General features: G+C 25.6%; 4 protein-coding genes across 4 annotated transcripts; 2 read left to right on the plus strand and 2 right to left on the minus strand.

Annotated features, from left to right (window-relative positions):
* Positions 1-827: 827 nt before the first annotated feature.
* MKS88_002955 (uncharacterized protein) lies at positions 828-1,966 on the minus strand (the record flags this gene model as incomplete). The annotated part of the gene is made up of 2 exons (XM_067216008.1): positions 828-1,542; positions 1,839-1,966. The coding sequence occupies 2 exons, from the start codon at positions 1,964-1,966 to the stop codon at positions 828-830; spliced, it is 843 nt and encodes a 280-aa protein (XP_067073530.1).
* A 1,418-nt stretch (positions 1,967-3,384) lies between these two features.
* On the plus strand, positions 3,385-10,677 carry MKS88_002956 (condensin-2 complex subunit D3; the record flags this gene model as incomplete). The annotated part of the gene is made up of 5 exons (XM_067216009.1): positions 3,385-3,798; positions 4,502-4,744; positions 4,871-5,015; positions 5,382-5,939; positions 6,374-10,677. 5 exons carry the CDS (start codon positions 3,385-3,387, stop codon positions 10,675-10,677), a joined length of 5,664 nt encoding a protein of 1,887 aa, XP_067073531.1.
* Positions 10,678-12,501: 1,824 nt separating this feature from the next.
* On the plus strand, positions 12,502-13,005 carry MKS88_002957 (uncharacterized protein; the record flags this gene model as incomplete). Its single annotated transcript, XM_067216010.1, has 1 exon — positions 12,502-13,005. The coding sequence occupies one exon, from the start codon at positions 12,502-12,504 to the stop codon at positions 13,003-13,005; it is 504 nt and encodes a 167-aa protein (XP_067073532.1).
* A 1,531-nt stretch (positions 13,006-14,536) lies between these two features.
* Positions 14,537-17,045, minus strand: MKS88_002958 (3-oxo-5-alpha-steroid 4-dehydrogenase; the record flags this gene model as incomplete). Its single annotated transcript, XM_067216011.1, has 9 exons — positions 14,537-14,634; positions 14,768-14,884; positions 15,138-15,195; positions 15,384-15,492; positions 15,629-15,751; positions 15,907-16,036; positions 16,194-16,274; positions 16,646-16,687; positions 16,943-17,045. 9 exons carry the CDS (start codon positions 17,043-17,045, stop codon positions 14,537-14,539), a joined length of 861 nt encoding a protein of 286 aa, XP_067073533.1.
* Between the last annotated feature and the right edge of the window lie 2,345 nt (positions 17,046-19,390).

A 19,390-nucleotide genomic window follows, 5' to 3' on the forward strand; every position in this document is an offset into this window, starting at 1 on the left:
GAAAAATGCATGAGTCGTAATGATATATATGTTTGTATGGGTATTGTATATACATAAAGTAGATATATGTATATGTACATATACAAGAATGTGTTTAATTATATATATTATGCAAAGGAGGTTTACATTTTACACAATTGTATGAATGCATGTGCACAACTATAATGGAAGCCCCGCCCTTTGTCGTACTTAAAACGAAGAACAGTATGAGACATGTATATGACAGATTTTAATATGTGTGTATATTTTTTATATATTCTTATTTGACTTCATTTTAAAATTTATCAAAACAAATAAATATTATACACATGGATACAAAATATACTGTTAAATAATAATGTAAATATTTTTATAACCTTTTTTTTTCCTTCCGTTCCTTGTTCAACTTTAATTTAAATATGTGCCTCTCATCATGAATCCTAAAAAGGAGAAAAACGTGTTTATATACCTGAAATGAGCATACATAAATGTACATATGCATAACCATGTACATGTTACATATGTGTGTATGTGCATATATACGTATGTTCACGTGTTGTGTCTATGTAACTGCAAAATCAATTCTTTCTTTCGTCCCCCTGTAAAATTCTAACTTGTAAAAGTCTTTTGTCTTTGACAAAAGTTGTAATTCCTCCTTTAATTTTTTTGGGCGATCATTATTTATTTTCTGTTCTATTTCCCTGTTCATGTTAAATAAAAGGATAGGAGTGTTTTAAATTGAAAAAGTTCGTACGATATGCATACATGTGTACAAGGGTATATGTATATGTATACATATATATATGCGTATGTATTTACGCCCCTATACATGTATGCAAACACACTATCTAATTATGAACGTGTGCATGATACTCTGGCAGTTGCAAGGCGTCCTGTCTCCAATATACGGAATTTAACAAATTTGTTTTTTTTTTTAGTTCTATTAATTTATTATTTAAATAAATACGTAAGTTTTGATCATCTACAATTTTAGCACTGACAAAGATTTCATTGTCTTTGTTTGTTTTCATAAATATATTATCAAAGAAATCTATAAAGTTTGTCCAGTTCGTAAATACTTTGTATACTGAAATTCCTGAGGTTATTATTTTGTGTGATAAATAGGAATACTCAAATATATACTTATATATATTTTTAATATTTATTATACAATTGTTATATTGTAAATATTTAAATAAATTTAAAGCTATGTTTATAGTACTGTAATTATAATGCTCTTGTTTGTAGAAATAATTATAGTCATTACATTTATTATTATATAAACTTTTAAATTTTAATATTTTATATTGTAATGATAAAGGGAACCTTATATTTACATTTCGAATACATTTGAGCAAATCTCTTTTGTTATAAAACGTAGCATAACATACATTGTTGTTTATATAAGGATCATTTCTGTTACTTAAACATCTTATAATTTTTAACCTTCCATACTTGTTCAAGCTTTTTCTTAGTCTCTCTTGAATATATTCATTTGTTTTGTTATTCGGTAAATTTGTTATTTCTATGGTGTTTTCTCCATATATATACATATATTCGTAACTGGTCCCAAAAAAATGAAAAAAAAAAAATGTACACACGCTTAAACATGTATTTATGGGTACGCATTTACAAAAGCAAATACACACACGATCTATGTAGATGGGTATAAAAATGCGTGCGTATGTACTTAAGTATATATATGTGTGCGTGGGTTATGTACGCACGAACAAAAGAGCCAGGGCTTATATAGGGGTTCTAAGACCATAAAAATATAAACACAAATGTATATACAAATATATATATATATATATGTATATGCTGGATGCTACAGACGCATGCGTGTTGGCTCATTCAACAAGGACTCATTATCACCACACAAACATGTACATTTTCCAAAATTACCCCGATTTCGGCGAGCAGTATCTCCAGTCAATATAACATTTTGAGTTTTTTGAATACTGAGGTTGATGAAATAAACTGACATTTAATTTTTTTTTTTTTTTTTTTTTTATATAACACTTTATTTTGCTTCCCCCTGGATATTTGTGAAAAAATCTTTTAAAAAGCATTCTTTTTCACACCTAATTTTAAATCTGATAAAAAACTGCAAATGTTAAACTTTTATATTAACTAGCATTGTGGTTGTTTTAATGTAACGAAATATTACGTAAATAATAGTACAACAGAAATAAAAATTTATTCCCTTACTCCAAATACTGCCCTTATAATACACTTATATATATATATATATATATATATATATATATGTATGTATGTATATGTGTTTTTTTTCCCCCCCTCCTCTCTTCAATTAATGATTACCCATATGGAGCTACTACTTGCAAGGGAAAATGAACAATAGTATTTTTAAACAACATTACGAAATAATGACATAATTTTACAAAAACGTAAAACAAGAATGAGGAGTAATAAATAAAAAACTCTTTATATTAAATATTACTGTTTTATTGTTTTAATGTTTTGTAGTGTAATTATGTATATATATTTGAGAATGAATATAAAAACATACCAATTAATAATGAGTAGCACAGTTTTAAAAATATGGTATGTTAAAAAATGAGGGGTCAATTGAATTTTTTGCACCTTTTGTCAAACATTTTCCAGTTAATTAAAAGTTATAATAAGAAAAAAAAAAAAAAAAATTTAATATATTAGAAAAAAGAATTAAATGAAACTGAAATAAAAAAATTAAACGCTGAAAATCATAAGAAACTAATGAAGAAAAAATAAATTCTCCTAAAGAGACAGCGTAACAGTAAGTGAAATTAGATATACATTTTTAGCATCTTCATTTATATTTTCAAATGGGGGGATAATATAATGAATGAATGTACTTATGCAGAGGGAGAAGTAAAAAAAAAAAGAAAAAAAACAAAAAACAAAAAACAAGAGCTAATTTTCCACTTGTGTGCAAAATAAAAAGTTTCTACCTTTTGTATTTTTTTATGTCGTTCAAGGAACATCCATCCAATCAAATTTTATCATATAACATTTAAAGAATGGTTAGAAAAGCGGGAATATGACGGTTATTTTTTTTAGCTATTAAAAAAGGGATAATGAAATATAAATAATAAATTAAAAAAAAACAATTAGCCAACTAGTGATGTCCAAAATAAATATTAACCAATAAGAAAATAATTTCTGACTCGTTAATAAAAAATTAATATTAAAATTAAAATTAGTATTAAAATTAGTATTAAAATTAGTATTAAAATTAGTATAAAAATTAGTATAAAAATTAGTATTAAAATTAGTATAAAAATTAAAAAAAAAAAAAAAAAAACCTGTCCAACTTAAGCCTTTTGCCAACAATTCTTTGCATACTATTGTTCTTCCACCGAACTTCTAATAACAATTTGGCAAAAGCAAAATAAGAATAAAATGGATAAAATCAGTAAAAGGAAAATAAGAGATGATACAATTAACGATGATGAATATGAAAACAACAACAAAAAAAAAAAAAAAAAAAGTAAAATAGAAAAAAAATCTGTAAATGAAAAGTTTAATAGTAGCCTGAACATTCAGAATAATGTGTTCATAAAAATTATTAACGAAAATAAAAAAAGATTTGAGAGCTCTGGGAACAATGAAAATGTATATAGGAAGCTAAAGGCAAATATAATTTCGTTGAACGTTTCAAATGTCCTAATGGAGCATTATGGTTCTTTTATTTACTATGAAAAAAACAAAATTGATTTTCTTCTACCGGAATTAGACAACATAATTAACTCATCAAATATAGACTTGTTGAAGGAACTCTGCAAATTATCCTTTTACCCAATTTACAATGAAACAGTTAAAAAAAAAAAAAAAAAAAAAAATACGGAGCGTGTATAGTCATTCTCAATATAAAGTGATAATATGTATATATATACGAATTTATGTATATATATATGTATGTATCTATCTATGTATGTATCTATCTATGTATGTATGTATGCATCTATGTATGTATGTATGTATGTATGTATCTATCTATGTATGTATGTATGCATCTATGTATGTATGTATGTATCTATGTATGTATCTATGTATGTATGTATGTATCTATGTATGTACGTACGAATGTATGCATGTATGTATGTATGTACGTACGAATGTATGCATGCATGTATGTATATACAAATATAAACGCACATGCATGTATATAGCTACTTATCAATTAGAGAAAAACATTCGAAATATCAGGCAACGTACTAGATTAACAAAAATTATAAAATGTACAACTTACCCTCTTTGCGAAAATTGTTTATATACAGTATGCAAAACATAGGTAGCGACACGACTTAAAGAAAGTTAAGCAGTTATATATTTTACGCTGCTACTAATAAATTTTAATATATGTTTCCTATTCCCCATAATAGTTGTAAAAGAGTATTTGCATACATCCCAATATTGCACATAATAAATATTTCGTTCTTCCTTTCCATCATTTTTTTATTCTTCCATTACTTCATTCTTTATTCTTCTTCCTTTTTTTTTTTTTTTTTTCTTGAAGCTAAGCAAAAGAATAACAGAATGGTTAATTAAAGATAGAAACCAGAATAAAAATATTAAGGATGACAATGAAAATATAAATATGTCTTACTTGTTTAGTTTAAATATTCTTCTGACATATTTAATTTATAAAAATGATGATTATTCTAATTATTCCTGCTTGATATATCTTAATTTGTTACAAGTATACTTAAATTTAAAAAAAATAAAGAAAAATAATAAAGTTATGCAGGCACATAAGGGTGTAACTTTTCTTCGTATACGTATATATATATATGTGGAGATAGGCAGGTATGTTTATGTGTATATGTAGATGTATATATGTATATTTTATATATTTTTTTTTTTTACGCCTACGCAACACTCGTAGTGGATGCAAAATGATAAAAAAAGATTACAATTTCGTCTTTTCACACTAAAAGGGATTCTAAAGAGATTTTTGTTTTGTTCTTTTTATTTTAACGACAAAGAAATTGCCAAAATAAAGAAGATAGACAACGAGTGTGCAATAAATGGTATAAAAAATATATGAAGCCTTAAAATAGTGGGGGTGAAACACATTTTAAGGCATATACGTGGAGCTTGGATGTGTGTAATATATGTGTATACAACATGTGTGTGCACATATCTATATACCACTGCACAAATGTACAAATATGAGAGTAAAATATGTAAATACGCATTCTTTTTAACATAAATTCGTTCTATTTTTCCTAATTCTTTTATTTGTTCCATTTCTTCTAATTCGTTCTATTTGTCCTAATTCTTCTATTTGTCCTAATTCTTATATTTGTTCCATTTCTTCTAATTCTTCCATTTCTTCTAATTCTTCTAATTCTTCTATTTTTTTTTATTTCTTCTATTTTTTTTTTTTTTTGAAGAAGAGGAGCTAGAAGTTTTAAAATGCATATTTATGTCATTACACGACAGTTTGGAATATATGGACATAAGCAACTTGCTCAACATAAATGACAAAAATTGCATTTTTGAATTGATTAAATTTTTTCTCGATTTAGTGAAAAGGCCTCTAATGCATTCACTGCACATATTATGCATCAACTATTTAATAAAGATAGTAAAGAAATGTTATGATTTTCAATTTTGTTATAATATTAACGTAGAATTATATGACATAGGTCCACATGTAAATATTTTTGTAAAAATTGTAAATTTAATTTTTGCTAAAATTTTATCTATTTTAAAAGATATAAAGAATGATGAGAATACATACTGTATTGATGAAATAAATAATATTAACAGTTTAATAGTTTTGTTTTTTACAAATGTAATAAATAGCTGTATTCGAATCATCATACCACAAGTTTTGTTTAACGATAAACTTAAGCACAGTTACTTATTAACAAATGAGAAGAAAAACGACAAAGATGGCAATACTAAAGATGAAGAAGACTTTGAGGATAAAGTAGTCGCAAACGCATGTAATAGGAAATATAATACTATAGAAATGGAAAATGAGTAGGGGAGAAGACGGGCATATGCACATGTACCTATATATATGTATGAATGTATGTATGTATGTTTATATGTATGTATGTTTATATGTATGTATGTTTATATGTATGTATGTTTATATGTATGTATGTTTATATGTATGTATGTTTATATGTATGTATGTTTATATGTATGTATGTATGTATGTATGTGTGAATGTATGTATGTATGTATGTATATGTACACGTACAACTGGCCCATGCTTCTTATCCAACTGAATAACCCAAACAACCAATTCGCATTATAAACCTACCCCACTATAGAAGACTGCTGTGATCAAACTAATTAGCACTCCTTTTTATTTTTTCATTTTTTTTTTATTTTTCTCCTTTTTCATTTTTACCGTTCTTTTTCAATTTAGGTAACCCGATGTTCTCGTTTATAGAAATATTTATAATTAATAATGGCGATAGACACGAAAAGAATATGTTTATAGATTTGATCAAAATACTAGTTAAAGAATGCAGGAAAATAGAAAGGAAGTATAATATAATGAAAATCATAGATGATGATATGACGATGTATATTAAAGGGAATGATAATAAAAAGAAACAAGACAATTTGGTAGACAAGAATTATGTAAAAATAAGAAAAATAAGCAAGAAGAGAATTGATTCAAGTGCGTCCTTTAATCTGTCGGATGAATACAGTTCTTCGGTTTACTCTGAAACGGAAGGGGAGGATTTCAATGATTCAGATAGCAATGATGCAGATAGCAATGATGCAGATAGCAATGATGCAGATGGCAGTGATGCAGATGGCAATGATGCAGATGGCAATGATGCAGATGGCAATCATACGGATGGAAATGATGCATATAACGGTGGAAGCAAAGATAACGAAAAAGATATTGGAAAGGGAATCAAAGACAATGAAAGTGCGAACGAAGAATGTCAGGAAGAGGCTGAAAAAGGGAAAGAAAAAGAAGAGGGAGAAAGACATGAAAAAGCAAAGAAAGAGAGGAAAAAAAAGGTGGTGTTGAACCAAATAAAAAATAAAAGAAAGTCCGCTATAATAGTTGATAATAAAAAGTATATTATTACATACGAATCGGTAATGGTGAGATATTTAAATATTTTACTAAAATATTTTAACTGCGAAAAATATCAAATAAGAAATATAATCCTTGATTTATTTTTAGCTCTAATAAAAAAAAAGAAAACTAGCAAAAATGAATATATTTTTCAGAATTTGTTTAAATTATTTTTAGAAAGATTAGAAGACCCTAATATGATTGTAAAGGCAAAAGCGTTGTCCATTTTGGTTATCTTAACTAATAGAAAATACCATAATAATATATTAGTATATAAATTTATATTTAATAAAACGAGAGAAAAAATAAATATGTATAAAATAATATCATCCAATATTTATAGTCATAGAAGTAATATAAGAAAATTGACCATACAATATATAGAAGCAATATTTGAAACATTAATAAGTAGAAAATTGAGTTACAAAATTTTTTTAATTTTTATCTCGAATTATTTGTATTCCTTATCATTGGATGCTATGTCTTCAGTAAGAAGGCAAGTTTTATTAACTGTTAATAACTTATTTATAATTGCAAGTGAAGATATATATATAGCTAAAATATGGCTATCTATAATATTTTCTGCAATAACAGATATAGAAGAGACAATAAAAGATGAAGCTATATCTATATTTCTGAACACATTTATTAAGTCATCTTTTCAATGTACTATATTTAATACCAGTGAAAAAAAAATTAAACAAATTTTAGAAAAAAATAAATTATCCTATTTTAAAATAGACACTCACGCGGATGGCAACACTGATGGTCTCCCTTCCCCCAATGTAGTGTATGAATTTGAAGAAAATGAAAATATGCACAAAATAATAAACTCTTCATTTCATGATAACGTAAAAAATAGGGGGAAGTGCATCCATGAACAAGATGAGTTTGTGGAGGGTAATCAGCCTTTTGTTAGGACATTTCGTCCATCGGTACATAGAACTACTCAGCATTCTACTTCTAACAAAATGAGTAACAACAGTTTTACGAAAAATATAGCAGTAGAAATAAAGGGGAAAATTAAAAGTGAAAAGAAAGAAAAAGAGGAGTATGATAAAAATAATGATGGTGTATTGCTTCTAATCAATATATGGAAAAGATACATAGATAAGGACTTAAACAATTTGTTTCTTACCATTTTAAAGGTGATGACAAAATATGACTTGTTATATTTTAATATGATAATATTTTGTTTGAAAAAAAAAAAAAATAATATGCTAGATCATTTTATCCATATTCTGAACACATTTGTATACAATATGAGGTATTTTTCAATCAGAATGTGCAATACTTTTATTCTCGATTTTATAATCCAATTATCAAAACATTATCAGAACAAAATTAATATAGATCACATTTTGTTTCTTCTGAATAGATGTTATAAGATATACCTTATGAGCATAAATGAAGTGGGGAACTATACAGAAATAGGGGAAGCATCTCCAAGCAATAACGACAAGAGCAATAACAAAAATGCTAGTAGGGGTGATGATTATAACGGAAAAAAGAATGAAATGAAAACACATGTAGAAGAAACGAATATAGTCAATCAAAGAAAGAGAGAAGCACATAAAGAGAATGAGTTAGCAATAAATATGGTTCCAAGTGAACAAACAGATATGGATCTCGTGAGTGATGAAATTTTAAGAAAAGAAGATTTAATGTACGAAATGAATGTTTGTTCTATGGGTGTTATAAAAAATATCATGTTAAAATTGTTTACAATTCTTTATAATTTATTAGACAATATTAACGAATTGAATGAGGACTTTTTACAAAAATTGGAATACACAATTTTTCATTTCAACTGTCCTCTATGTTTTATATATATAATTTTAAATATATTAATTAAAAAAAAGAAAAATGTAAATGATTTCATAGATAAACTAAAGGGAAAAATAATTTTTTTTTTTAATAACATTGAAACCCTTCCATACAACACAGTATTTTGCAATGTTTTGGTAACGTTCATATTTTTAATTGACCATTTCAGGAAATCAGACTCGTCGTTCCTGGCTACGGCTTGCCATAAATTAAGGCGGGTCTACGACAACACCGCTAATGATGGTATTAGTGAGAGAAGCGTTGGCAATGTTGCTGTTGGTGTGGATAGTGTTGATAAGGGCACTGGAAGTGCCAGAGAAAGACGTAATGACTGTGGCAGTGGTGATTGTAGTGAGGAGTTCTTCGAGGACCGGTGTAACATTATGGTTAAGAACTGCATTTATCTAACACTGAGCGTTTTGCTGATAGATAAAGGGGTACCTATAAGAAATGAACTATTTTCAAATTTTGAGCGAGATTTAAAAAATAGTAATACTTCGATGAGTATACTTAACAATTTGATTATTTTAACTTACTATATGGTCATAAACTTTGGTAGTTCATGTAACAAATTTGTATTTATTCTATTACGTTTCTTTAAACATGAAAACTCATTTATTCGCTATTTATCTTTTTATATGTTATCTAAGTTAATATCAGAAGACTATGTAAAATTTAATAATCAATTTTTTTTTGGCTTTTTATATTTACTAGCTGACAAAAATGAAGTGATACGAAAACAGTCTTTGTCTGTTTATAAGCACATACTTTTAATGTATAATAAAACTAATTTAATAAATCATATTATAGAATTTATATTTGTCTTAAATAATTTTTTTAATTTTAAGTTAAGTAAACATCTAAGTAATATTGGTAACAGTTTTGAGATAAAAAATGAACAAGACAGGCATATGATATATAGTCTTATATTAGAAAATTTGAAAAATAGTGAAAAATTTTCTTTACAACAAAAACTAATAAATGAATATCTAATACAATATGTATATAATTATGATAACTACTACTTTTCCGAGGATAATTTAAATGAAAAAAGGAACAATAAACGAAGTGTTATTCCACTAAATAATGAAGACAATGAAAGTGCAGTGCTACTTGACGTTTTAAACATACTAAGCTCCAAATTAATGAAAATAAAAATTAAAAAAGATTTCGCCAAATTAGAAGAAAAGAATAAAAATATGAAAATTAAAAATGTAGAAAATAGTGTAAAGGTATTAAATGATCTTATGAAAAATATTTTAAAAAAAAATACTCTACCCATCTTGCTATCTTTGAGATCTATAATGTTAAAGGACAAATCATTTTTTTTTAAATACATGAATGATCTAATTATTTATTTGTGTCTTGATTTTAAAGATTCGCTGGACGATTTAATACCCGATATACATGTAAAGAACGAAATTCAAAACGACTGCCAAAATTTTGTTCATGTAGACGCGATACACCTCCACACAGAACAAGCCGATATATTTAACAAATCCAGCACTAGTAGCAGCGGTGGAAGTAACAGAAGAGGAAATATCAGTAATAACAACAGCAGCGCTAATGTTCACATTAACTTTTTCGAGCTCTCATTAAATCAAATGACTGAGCAGAGAGAGGAAAGACATAGGGAAGAACTATTAGAAAAGAAAAGAGAAAAGGAGAAGCAAAAGGGGAAACGAACGGATTTATATTATCTGCATGACAATAGTTCAAGCGATTACGACGAAGTTACAGATGTTTTGCATGGAATACACAATGGAGAAGAAAATACATCGAAAAAAAAAAAAAAGAGGAAATAAAAAATAAAAAAGGTCTCCTTATGTGGGGTTCGAAAAAAGGAAAAAATTGATACAACATATGCGCTAACATATTTATACAACACGCCCGCATTTTTCCGCGCTCATAGCATGAAATAGCGTATGTACAAGCATAACACGAGAATGTATATGTAGATACGTATGTATGCATACGTATGTGTATATATATATATATATATATATATATATATATATATAGAGAGAGAGAGAGAGAGAGAGAGAGAGAGAGAGATACATATATAGATTTATACATATATAGATTTATACATATATAGATTTATACATATATAGATTTATACATATATAGATATATACATGTACATATAATAACAACCCTTCCTCACATAAGACGACTTGTAATGGCGTCGTATCTATCATGGGCACTTCATTTTTTCTTGACCTCTTTTTTTGTGTTCAAAAACATAAGTTTATTATTAGAAGCCACACACATTTTTTTGGCTGTTTCTTCGATTTTGTCAATTTTAACTAGTTTACTTTTCTGCAAAAATAGAGAAAAAATACGAAAATGGGAAAAATACGAAAAAGGAAAAAAAGGAATTCCTCTCCTCAATGAAAAGTATGTATGAATGGGGATGAGGGGGGTATACAATGTATTCTCTGCATATTTTGCACATATGTATATACATGTACATTAATACAAACATGCATTCGTGCATGCAACCATATGTTTCATCGAACAGCAGATGTGACAATAACAGCAAAGCTATGGCGCCTTCCCTAAAATAAATATACTAAAATATGGCTTCCTCTTGTTACCTTCCTTAAAGTTTTGACGTGCACTTTTTCTGCAATTTTTTTAGGTTTCAATGATTTATTTTTCCTTTCCGTTATTTTACTTTTCTTCACTTTAACTTTTAAGTTTTGCACCATTTTTTTTTTTTTTTTTTTTCTTTCCGCTCTCCCCCTTTTTTTGTTTCTGCTTATATTTAAAAAATGTACTTGCTAAATCAATATAATTTTTGGAAAAGGGAAAAACTGAAGAAAATTAAGTACGATAGGGGTTAACTTTAAAAAAGATAGTAACAAAAATTAATTAAATTAGAAATATCATTAATTGATAGGTCACAAAAAAGAGTCCCAAATGAATAGTTTACAATTAAATATGGTACATAAAATAGCAACATAAAAATATGGTACGTAAAATAGCTATGTAAAAATATGTTGCTAACGAATTTGCTACAAATACGTATAACATATACATGTAATACTATTAGCTTAATTATTAATATATGTATATAACAAGAAAAAAAAAAAAAAAAAGTTAGAAAAAACCGTGTATATTTATTTATAATATGTATTATAGGTAGAAAGCTATCCGAATACAAAGGCAGAACATATTTGCCAAAAATATTTAGTATATCCTTAATAAAAAAAAAAAAAAAAAAAAGTTAGAAAAAACCGTGTATATTTATTTATAATATGTATTATAGGTAGAAAGCTATCCGAATACAAAGGCAGAACATATTGGCCAAAAATATTTAGAATATCCTTAATAAAAAAAAAAAAAAAAATTAATATGCAATACATTCAGCCAAGTGAGTAATATAATTTACAATATTAAATTGAGTACATATGTCGAAAATGTTGTTGCAGTAGCACACTGAAAATTAAGAGGAAGTATTTTTTCTTAATTTTTTTACTCCTCTTTATAAGGAAGGGAAACTGCATGTATATACATAAACATACATTTTCCTATACATGTATTCTGTGTATGAATGGGTATGTGTAAAATAAGAATAAATGCGTACATTCCTTGTACGATGAGTAGCGAAGCCAGCAACAAATATGAAGGAGGGAATTCCCGATTTAATACTAAAGTTTGAAAAGAAAGAAAAAGAAAGGCTGAAAAGAAAAAGAAAAATAAAAACAAATAGGAACAATGTACAGAATAGAGGAAGCCAGAGTTTTATATATTTTCTTTTTTTACATAATAAAAATAAAGTTGTTGAAATCACTACAAATAATTTTGATTTATTAAAAGGCGAAATTATAGAAGTAAAAAAATATACCAGTAACAATAAATTAAAGGGAATAATTTTAACAAATGCAATTAAAAATAATCTAACCAATTGTACTTTTGAAAAATTATATATTTCTTTGTCAAATATTTACACATGTATGCCCATTACGAGTAATTCGAATGAACCCTTAAAAGAAAAAAAAAATATAGCCACTGTTATTATCAACAGCTATAAAATATTAATGGTAAACAAGATATATGAGAAATTTAAAAAAATAGGGGGTCAGCTCATCAAAAGTCAGCAAAATGGAAAGGAAAATAGCATATGAATTAGATAATATTATTGAGTACATTGTGTACAGATATCATAACAAAAGAAACAAGCAAACGAAAAAAAAAAAAATATTAACACCATGAAATTAGATAGTTACATAGTTAGGCGGTTATGTAGCTACTATAAATAACTAGAGGGCGAAAATAAAGTAAAGCAAAAATTAGGACCCGTATATTTTTGCGGGTAAATAATTTTTGCCTAGTAAGTTGTGGAAAATAAAATACATTACAAGGAAGAATAAAGTTATGAAATAAAAAACCATCAAATTTTAAATTAATATTTACGAACACAGTTATAAATTTTTTATATCTCTTTTACGGAAAACAAACCGAAAAAGGTACAAGGAATTGAAATATAAATGATATATATAAATGAAATATAAATTTAGCATTATAAATTGTGTTAATTCAAGGTATAATACCGTAACCTTGTCATAAAAGAACGAAGAAACAAACAAAATAAATTGCTTGATGCAGAAATTTTATAAATAATAAAAACGCACGGTGCAACTTTTTTCTGGTTTTCTTCGATATAAACCCGAATTAAAAATATGTAAAAAAAAAAAAAAAAAGGTTTACCCCATTAATGGAAACATCCAATATATGTATTGGGATAAGGCATACAACAATAACATTTTGTTGTTAAATTAAAAAATAAAATGTTAATGCGAGATTCATATATTGCGTTAATTTATGTTATATATATATATATATATATATATATATACATAATTTATAGCAAGTTAACTTTTTAGTAAACTGGGTTATCTGCATGTGTACCACGTAGTTTCTTCCCATTTTGATTAAGGACAATAAAGCATTTTGGGGTAATAGCATAGAATTTCCTTTACAAGAATTTATGATTTGCTAATTTTTTCTATCTCCACAGCATTCGCAATTTTTGCGGTTTTGACAATTTTGACAATTTTATTTAAAATAATTATTCAACTTAATTTTTGTTTTCTGTAATTTTCTTGTTTGAAATAATTTTTTTTCTTTCCAATTTAAAAAAAATATTTAAAGATTAATAAAAATAAAAGAAAAAAAAGTTTACGTGAATATATGCAAATGTATATGCACATATAAAGGTATAAATTAAGATATATGTAATATTGGAAATATGAAAACAAAATGAAACATATTTATTAATTTTACTTTTTTTTTTTATTTCATAATATCTCGTATTTTTTTATGTTTTTTATTTTGCATATTCATTGACACTGATATAGTTTTTTGTGCAATTTTATTTCAGAAAAAATGAAAAAGATGATAAATAATATTTTGTATAAAACGTTTTATTCAGAAATCCGAATGTTCACAAAATAAAAGGGAAAATGGCTTTTCTGCTTCTGAAGAAATGGAGAATAAGATAAAGCATATGTAAAATGCGCCATGAAATAGTGTGTATATGTTTTTTAGTACGAATATATATACACTTATATAATACATAGACATATATAATATATATACATATATTCAATTGTACGTGTGTGTACTTTTTCATGTACTTGTATATGCGTTTAAATGTTACTTTGGATAATTTGGGAACTCTTTTTTATAATTGTTGTGCTTCTTTAAGGCCCAAATAGCCATTTGCGTAGTAGCTACTACACTGAAAATATAACCTTCAATAAATTGGAAGAAAAATAAAATTAATGTGTATGCAGTTTGTTCGAAGTGCTTCTGAATTAATATACTCTCAATATTTGTGCAATATTTGCACAGTTTTAAGCTCGAAATTGCCTTTCTTTTCATTACCAGTTAATGTATTTATTATGAGAGAAAATATAATCCATATTAACGATTCATAAAAATAATTTGCACATGAAATGTAATTAAAGCCATATCCATGAGGTATGCCCCTGTTCTTGGTACCTTTGCAAAAAATATAAAGTTGAAAGTTTTATGAACAGGTCATGTAGTTACATATTTTTTATGAACAGATTACGATGTAATATATTTTTTATGAAAGGGTCATGTTATTATGTATCGTTCATAAAACTTCTTTCATGTGCACATCACACATATATCATGTGTATTTGAGGCATATATGAGTATATAAAACTATTTACATATAGGTAAAAAGGCATGCAACTCACAATGGTAATGCATATGTAAAATGTTCTACCTCTTGGCCTTAAATTTCTTAATATCAAGTGGCATTTTAAATTCAGAAATTCCAATATCTGCGAAAAGGTGAAATGTCCATACATATATATTAATAAACATTTATATATGTTCAATTATTATACAATATTGTATACTGATTGTATTTATATAAACATAAAGCCATAAAAATAAAATAAATTTTCATTTACACAGAATAATCAAATAATATATATGTGTCATTACAATATATATGTTGAGAACTTACTAATAACACAAAAAAAAGAGAATAAAGTAAAACGGGTTTTGATTCAAGATTATATGGTTTATATAAGGGATGAAATAAATAATATCCAATATTTACGCCACACAAAACCCTAAAAAAAAATATGCACAATGTAATGAGAATATATATATGTGAAAGAAAAGTGAAACAAAAAAAAAGAAGTAGATACAAAATAAATGTAGCAAAAAATATATTTGGCGATAAATAAACATGAGAAGCAGGTATACCAGTAATGCCCGCAATTTATGGGAACCCTTCTTATTGGCATTGTAGCATTACTAAATCGATGAACAAACAAAGACTCGAATTCTCTTTTTAAGAAATGAAATAATAAAAACCATAAGGATAACCTGTATTAATTTTGAACACAAAACAAAACAAATATATAGAGCTATAACGCGATAAAGCATATAATGGAAAGTTATTAATAAGGTTGTTAGAAATCCACTATAACAGCTATAAACTTGAATATTTCACATGAATAAAATAATAAAAAAAAACCTACAGTTGAATGATATTTTTATTTTTATTTGCATGACTATAAATATATTTATCACAAAAATAAAAAAAAGGAAAAATGAAAATCGGTCCAAGATATTCTATCACGTAAACTAATCGCCAAGATATTTGTACTCCTGTAAAAATTAATTATAACACGCAGCATAATATGAATCGTAATGCACAATCATAATATACATTATAATACGCCACAACTAAATGTTCAAATGCTCAAGTCCATACAGTATATCAATAAATGCTTAAAAAATTTGGGCATTTAAAATATGCACATACCCAGATCTTTAAATATTAGTATGTCACTGTCTTTTATTCCGTTTTCATTAAAAGTTCCACTTTTTAAAGTTTTTCCTGCGGCTACAAAAAACAAACGAACAAAAAAAAAAAAAAAAAAATATTATAAAACTGATTATCTACGTAATAAATATATATTTTTTTATTCTACTTCCTATAAATGAAACTCGTTGCATTATTATTTCTTGTGTGTTTTTTTTTTTTTTTTAATTTTTTTAAAAAACATATACTACTATTTCTAAATAACATATACACACACACACACACATTTTTTTGTTCTTATTCGGTAAATCCTCCAGCATTCTGTTTAACTACTTTTATATAATCTATATGCTTCCTTTACCATACGTATGTATATACATATACATATATATATATATATATATATATATATATATATATATATACATTTTTAATACATGTAACAATTTTACCGCTGTCTAAGTTCCACTTTTGCCTTTCCGGATAGTAATGATCTGCAGATATAAGAATAATTATTTAAAAGAGCATTTTTGTGTGTTAATTATTTTGGCTTATGTATATATATAAATATGTATACATATTTGCATACATATTTGTTTTCATGTTCTACTTTATATATTATGAGTAATATGCTATGTGCTATATTGAATGAGTTTTAGTACACAATGCATTTATCTTTTCTTCTATTATATGTTTACTTTATTTTATAATATTTTTGTTTTATTTTATTTATTTTTTGTTTTTTTTACATTTTTTATAATAAATTTCTTTAAACTGATCAACTGTCGTTGACGGACTTATGTCAAAACAGTCTATAAATTTTCCGTTCCTCTTTTTCAGGATTACTTTCATTTTTAATTTTATTTACAATATATATAATCTTTCTTAATCCAGTTTTATTATAATATTTTTGTAAATGTGCGTTATATTTTAGGAATTCTATAATGAATATTCATACATATATCATATATCACTTGCATTATCTTTTATATTATAACAAAAATAAATGAAAAAATTTATAGCATGTATATGAACTTATCTAAACTGAACCTAACACTGAATAATACGGAAAAATATATGAAACAGTGGTGTGAACGTATAATGAATGTTTATATATAATAAACAAATATGTGTATCATATATACAATTTTACAAATATGAGTTATAAATATATATATATATACCCGTTTACATATACATATTTACACAAACACGTTTACATATACATGTACACATATAAATGTTTACATATATAGTAAACATATAAAAATTTACATATATAGCAAACATGTAAATATTTACATATACACTTTTGTTATACGTGTTTACATGATCTGGCTTGTATGCCATTAATTATATATATATATATGTAACAAAATTGAACGCTATAAAAATAAATTAAAAGAATTGTATTTGTTTAAAATACAATTACATTTATTTTTATCTTGCTCATTTTGCTTTTATTACATCGACAAATTTTCGTAATTTCACTTTGTTTTCTTTCTTTCTCTCATTTTTTCTTTCTTTCTTTCTTTTTTTCTCTTTTTTTCCTTTATAACTTCAAAGCCTTTTTTTTTTTTTTTTATTTATTTTTTTAATACATACTTATCATTGCATACTACTGATTACATACTTATCATTGCATACTACTGATTAAATACTTATCATTGCATACTACTGATTAAATACTTATCATTGCATACTACTGATTACATACTTATCATTGCGTACTACTTATGCATAATTATTATTGTATATGTGCCTATCATACTTTGCATATTTATTAATATATTTTTTTTTTATTAATTACTTTATAACACTAAAAAAAAGTGCAATAAAAGAAATCTAAAAAATATGTATACAATAAAATTTACTTTTTAGTATTTAATACTTTTGTACTATCACGTATTTGGTAATGAAAAAATGGCGATTATTAAAAAGAGAGTGCGAAATATAACAGTATAATTAAAATACAATTAATAGTATGATATACAAAATATTATATATGTTTCTGTTTTTTTTTTTTTTTTGTTTAATTTTTTGCTATTTTAAACGATATATATATATATATAAACGATGTATATAAACGATATATGTATATATATATATATATATATAAATGATATGTATATATATATATATAAATGATATGTATATATATATATATAAATGATATGTATATATATATATATTTGTGTGTATTTAGAAAAGATTAAGAATATGGGATATTATTCCCTACACAAATTACACATTATATGTTGAGTAAATTATTAGAACGTGGGGGTTCCCTTTAACAGCTCTTTTAAGGTAGTTTTAACCCCTTTTAGGTTTTTAAATAAGACCCACATTACTTTCTGGCATGTCTGTCTGTGTATTCGTCAGTTTGTTTCATATTTTGTTAATCCTTTGGTGTACTTATATGTATTAATTTAAATTGTTTATTTTCTCCTCATTTTTCAATAATTTAAGGTTTCAGTTTAAACGAGAATTTTCATTTTCGCGTCTTGTTAAAATAGCCATTTTTATTATACTTGAATAATCTGGATGTATGGACTTTTTTTTATTTTTCGTTTTTTCACTTAGTTTGATTTTAAAGATTGTGTACAACATTCAAATTTTGTCAATTCTGAGGAACTAATTTTTGTGTTTTGTTTCTTTTCTTTGTGCTATCGTATTTTTTTTTTTTTTTTATTATTTTTCCTTTTAACTTGCATGACTTCACACCTATTATGAAATTATTATTTTTCATTTTTTCCAGAAGAATTTGTATTTTTTGTTATGCAAAAATAATTGTTATCATACATGTAAAATGTGGCATATTCCGTATTTTCATATGATATAAGGCTTTTGAAAAAAAAAAAAAAAATACAAATACGAATACATATACGTGTACATATACGAGTACATACACATATACCTTAACATGTGTGTGTCCGTACTTAAGTACGTTTTTTTATTTGTTATTCTTTTTTGAAAGTAGCACGAAATAGTCATTTAATCTGTTGTTATTTTTCAACGAAGCGTGTAAATTTGTATATCACTCTGGTTATTACAATCATTAACAACGCAAAAAGAGAAAAAGAAAGCATACTGTGCCCATAAAAATAAACAGAGAGAAAAATTGAGCTATCACAAATAATTGTAAATCTTTAAAAAGATTTTCCCATGCCTTTTGCATAACCTTATAACATTTTATT

The sequence above is a fragment of the Plasmodium brasilianum genome, chromosome 9 (assembly GCF_023973825.1).
Source record: "Plasmodium brasilianum strain Bolivian I chromosome 9, whole genome shotgun sequence".
NCBI classification, from domain to species: domain Eukaryota; phylum Apicomplexa; class Aconoidasida; order Haemosporida; family Plasmodiidae; genus Plasmodium; species Plasmodium brasilianum.